General features: G+C 45.1%; 1 protein-coding gene across 1 annotated transcript; it reads right to left on the bottom strand.

Moving 5' to 3' along the window:
• On the bottom strand, positions 1–990 carry LOC115913792 (olfactory receptor 4D9-like). The gene has a single exon (XM_030966017.1). It carries the CDS (start codon positions 988–990, stop codon positions 1–3), a length of 990 nt encoding a protein of 329 aa, XP_030821877.1.
• Between the last annotated feature and the right edge of the window lie 4,510 nt (positions 991–5,500).

Below are 5,500 nucleotides of genomic sequence, written 5' to 3' on the forward strand. Positions count from 1 at the left end.
TCATGGGAACACCAGATTTGATGTCTTTGGATCTACTGCCCGCTCTGGTTTCTGCTTTCCTGCTGACAGAAATATTTTCCCCAGTGTTCTCCTGATGGCCTTTTTCATCTCAGTGTTTCTGAGTGTGTAGATCATTGGGTTTAGCATTGGAGTGACCACAGTGAAAACAACAGAGGCCACCTTGTCCCCAGGGGATTTCTTATAAGGCTGGGCATAGGTGAGGATGCAGGGGATGAATATTAAGCCGACAACAGTTATCTGTGTTCCACAGGTAGACAGAGCTTTTCGCTTCCCTTCTGTGATGCACGTCCTTATCTTCAGCAAGATGACAATGTAAGAAATAATCAAGATGACAAAAAGGCTGATGAGGATCACTCCACTGTTAAACACCATCTGTAGCTCAGCCATGCGAGTGTCAGTGCAGGCCAGTTTGATGACTTGGGGGACGTCACAGTAGAAATTGTCCAGTACATTTGGGCCACAGAATGGCAGCTGGAGGAGAAGGCCAGTTTGTGTAACAGAATGAAGAAATCCACCCAGCCATGCAGCTGCCACCAGCCCTGTGCAGGTGTTCCAGTTCATGATGGACAGGTAGCGCAGGGGCTCACAGATGGCCACGTAGCGATCCACCGTCATGGCCAGGAGCAGAAATGCCATTGCACCTGCAATGAAATGGAAGAAGAACATCTGGAGGAAACACTGGTTGAAGGAGATGACTTTGTGCTGGGTGAGGAGGTCTGACAGCAGCTTGGGAGTGTTGACTGAGGAATCACTGACGTCAAGGAAAGCGAGGTTGGCCAGGAGAAAGTACATGGGGGTGTGGAGGTGGTGGTCCACAGCCACAGTGGCCATGATGGTGAAATTCAGCAGCCAGGTTATCACATAGATGAGAAAGAAGATCACATAGAGACAATACTGCACCCTATGGCTCTGTGTCAGGCCCAACAGGACAAATTCTGTCACAGTGGTGGTGATGTTCTTTGATTCCATTCTTTATCCCTGCACAAACAAGAGCAGTAAAGATTACTGTAAATGTGTGTTGGACTATAGAATTATTAAAACACAAAACCATAGAATAATTTATGATTAATCCAGGAGGGATTTCTGGAAGTCATCAAGTCTCACCAAACTCTGTGGACTGTTCAAGTACATAACCAGTCTTACAGAGAAAAACCAAAAAAAGCAAAACAAAACAAAACCAAAAAAAAAAACCAAAACAAATTCCCTTACATTCAGTGAGAACTTAGGATGTTCCAATTAGTGTCTGTTGCCTTTCATCTTATTGTTGTACACCTCCAGGAAGGCTCTATCTCCTCTGTATCCTCATCTCATCAGCTAGTTATACACAGAAATCAGGTTTTCCCTCAGCCTTCTCTTCTGCATGGGTGAACAAACCCAGTTCTCTCAGCCTCTCCTTGAATGCCATGTGATCCAGCCCAGTGATTAATCTGGAGACCCTCCAAGGATGTCAGTCCAGTGTATGTATGACTGTCCTTCTTGCCCTGGAGTGCTGGTCTTGACCCACTGAGGAGGGGTGGGATCAGTTCCCTGCACTAAGGAGGGATGGGATCATTTCCCTGCAGCAGCTGGGCAGAGACCTTTGCTGGCAGAGCTGAAGCTGCCCCCTTCTATGACAGAGGAACACATTCCCATCTCCTATTCAGCTGCTTGTCTGCCAGGGTCATTATCTGTGGAAGAGGTTTTGCAGTGACTTCTGTGAGCCAGAGAGAAGTTTGAGAAAAGGATCCACATTTACCCCTGAAAGAATTTCCTACCAAGGTCATTGACATAGAAACCAAGAAAGAAAGAAGGACAAATAAGAGAAACCTGCAACTGCCTATTCTAATGAGCACTTTGTCTGAGTGAGTAAAGTGTAAACTTATGAGTTTTGTAAGAATGTATAAAAAGCCTGCATGCCATAATAAAACTGGGTTTGAAGCATTCTGAAAATGGAGTGTTGCTTTGTATTGCCTCCATCTCAACTATGACAATTATCTACAAAGCTGCTTCCTGGCCTCTAGCCTCTGCTGATTGCACAGGCTTGTCCTTTCCCAGATGCAGGATGACATAATTACTTATGTCAGACTTTATAACGTTCATGCCAATCTATTTCTCCAAACTGCCCCTACAAATGCCAGCCCTGCCTTCCAGTGTACTGACTACTTTCCTCATTTTGCTGTCCTCAACAACTCCTATCACCACATGAATTTGTGTGAAGTCCCTCTCTATTTCTCTTGTAGGCCACTTCCTGGTGCAGGAAGGCTGCTGAAAGGTTTCCCCAGAGCTTTCTCTTCTCTCCATACATTAAATAACCCCAGCTCTCTCAGCCTGTTCTCACAGGGGAGGTGCTCCAGCCTCCTGACCATTTCTGTGGCCCTCCTTGGATCAGCAGGTCCATGGTCCATTTGTGGAGGTCCATGTGCTCCTTTAGCTTGGGGCTCAGAGCTGGACACCATTCTGCAGGTGGGGTTTTAGGAGAAGGGAGTTTTTGGGCAGGATTATCTCCCTGGACTTGCTGGCCATGCTGCTTTTGATGCAGCATGTGAGTGGACGTTGAGAGGACACACTGAGTTTTTCATCCACCAAACACCCTTAAAGTTCTCTGCATCACAGTCCTTTCTCAAACTTCTTTTCAGTCAGATAAATGGCAATGGATAAATGAGTTAAAAAACACAGTGTCTCAAGTTTTAGAAAAAGAATGTTGTAATATTCAGTGAATTTGCAGACACTGTGGGGAAGTTCTAAGAGAAGATGGCAGCTGCTGACCTGCACCCACAGCCCAAGGTGACAGAGCCATTTCCCTGATGGGAAGTTACTGCCTCTACTTGGCTGCTGAAACAGAAATCTAATTTCTTACAATAAACCACAACTTTTTTATTTTCCCCTATAAACTGTTAAACTATTCCCAAAATGGAATTTCAGAGAACTGTAGAAACATTGCACATTCCCATTGCCTCTGGTGAATACTCTGCAGGGATACTGTAATTTTTCCCCATAACAGTTTCCTCCTCAGTGTCAGTGACTAATTCCATTTTAAATCCTTATATACTTAATCCTATTTTCTGCTTGAAAATTGCAGATTTTTTCCACAGATCCAAAAAGGAAAACCACTTATGGTAGGAAATAATATTTTCTAACAATCCACAGTTAATGCTGTGAATTCTTTGTTCTCATTTCCCATTAAAAAAATCCTATTTTCACAGAAGCTTGGGGGAGAGAAAAAGCAATTTGCTTTCAACTCTAATCCAATTTTTCTCTTTTGCCTCAGTAATCTCCCTAACACAAAAGACTGAGCTCCAGCAAAAACCTGAAATACAGAAATGCTGAGACAGGTATGATTCATGCCTGCCTTCCCTCAGACATATCTCCCAACACATGGGGAGTGTCTCTGAAGCTGACTCTGTTAAGTAAGATTATATATTAAAAGTGATAAACAAGCATTTTCAGGTCATTTTCTCTTTCACAGTATAATCATTGCCACTGGCAGCATGTGGAATTATACATCCTTTCCAGTATTTTTAGCAGAAAGAGCAAATACCTTCAGCAAACTCCTGTTTCTGTGATCCAACTTCACACAAGCTACAAGAAGTCATTCTCAAATTACAGGATAAAACAGCACAGCTCTACTCAGAGGAGATGATTGCAAACCTACCTCCACCAGAAGACTCCAACAACTTTCCCTTGTAGGATTCATGATGCCTTTGTTAAGGGAAATGATGGGATTCAAAAAGAAAGCAAAATCCCAAATCACCTTGCACTTCTGGTCATTCAAAAAAGAATAACAATAATATAATTAGCAAAACTAGATTTTGTCACCGTGGGGCTAATTAAAAAGTTCTTGTGGTGCTTCACGTCATGTGCATCAGGACCACGTGCAGATGAAGGAACCTTGTGATAATTGGAGCAGAACTAAAATGGGAATTTTCATGGTAGTGTAGTCACTCTTCCCCTTTCAAGATGAAAAAATGCAAATTATAACTCTCGCAACCACAGACTCTCAAATTGTAACTCTCCCAACCACAGACTCTCAAATTGTAACTCTCACAACTTGCTGCCTGGAGCTTGTGTTCAACTGTGCTTTGAAATAAAAAAGTTCAGTCATTGCTACAGGATTGTTCTATCAGTGATGCCTTCAGGGCAGTGATTCTAAAACACTTCTCTGCTCCTTTACAAAGTGAGTTTTTCTGGTTATACAATAAAAACTTGGTCTACACATACACAAAGGGGCACAGATGCCAACCAGCAGGTAGAGAAACCAGAGAGGAACCTAGCCAGAGAAATGGACACTGATCCAGCTCTTCCAAGGGCTGTCCCAGGAGATCCAGCGGCCCCTGGCTGGGTGTAGGACCTGTTCCAATGGGTCAGTGGGAACAGCTTTGGGGTCAGCTCACAGCTGAGGCAGAGTTAATGCCCAGGGGATAAAGGATCCATTATGGAATGGAGGGAGAAAAGCATCTCAGATGGTTCCAAGATTTACTAGGGATGTCTAGAGGAGGAACCACACTTGTCTGGCTGTGCCCTGCTCCCGCTCAGTGCAGCCAGGATTTCCTGGGTGAGGGATCTCTATTCTGTGTGTCCATGGTGCCAGGTGCCACTGGCCTGCTTGGCCACCTGGGCACACTGAGCTCATCTTGAGCCCTGTCACCCAGCACGCTCAGGTCCTTCCAGCTTTCCAGGCCCTCTTCCCTGAGCCTGGAGCACTGCATGGATTTGTTGTGACCCAGGTGCAGGACCCAGCTCTTGGCCCTGATGAGCCTCCTACCACTGGCCTTGCCCCATGGATCCACCCAGAGCCCTTCCCACCCTCCCAAAAATACCATCCAGGCTGGTGTCTGCCAGCTTAGTAAGAGTGCACTCAACCTTCCTGTCACTGCGATACTTTCTGAAAAATCCCTTCACCAGGATTTCTTCTCCTGGCAGGATGAGAAGCCTCAGCTTCTCCATGTTTTGCTTCTCTGGAATGTGATTTGGAGAATTGTTTACCCAGCATGTGAACTGTTTTAACTTAATGACCAATCCCAGTCCAGCTGTGTCAGGACTCTGGTCAGTCATGAGTTTTTATTATCAGTCTTGTCCAGCCTTCTGATGTCTCCTTTCTCTTTCTTTAGTATAGTTTATAATCTTCTTTTAATATAATATCATAAATAATAAATCAGCCTTCTGAGAACCTGGAGTCAATTCTCATCTCTCACCCCATCCTGGGGACCCTCACAACACCACAATTGGTGACCACACCTCCCCATCCAGATCACTGATGAAAGATACTGAAAAGAACTGGTCCCAGTACTGAGCCCTGGGGAACACCAGTTCCGAGGGGCCACCAGCTGGGTTTAACCCTTCCCCACCACAGCTGGCACTCAGCTGCCCAGATTGGTTTGTACCCAGTGGAGGGTATGCCCATCCAGGCCACGAGCAGCCAGTGTCTCCAGGAGAGCACTGTGGAAAACTGAATCAAAGTTTTTACTGAAGTCCATGGTCAGTGGAAATTAAGGGGTACAAG

This window comes from Camarhynchus parvulus, chromosome 27, assembly GCF_901933205.1.
Source record: "Camarhynchus parvulus chromosome 27, STF_HiC, whole genome shotgun sequence".
Taxonomy (NCBI): Eukaryota; Metazoa; Chordata; class Aves; order Passeriformes; family Thraupidae; genus Camarhynchus; species Camarhynchus parvulus.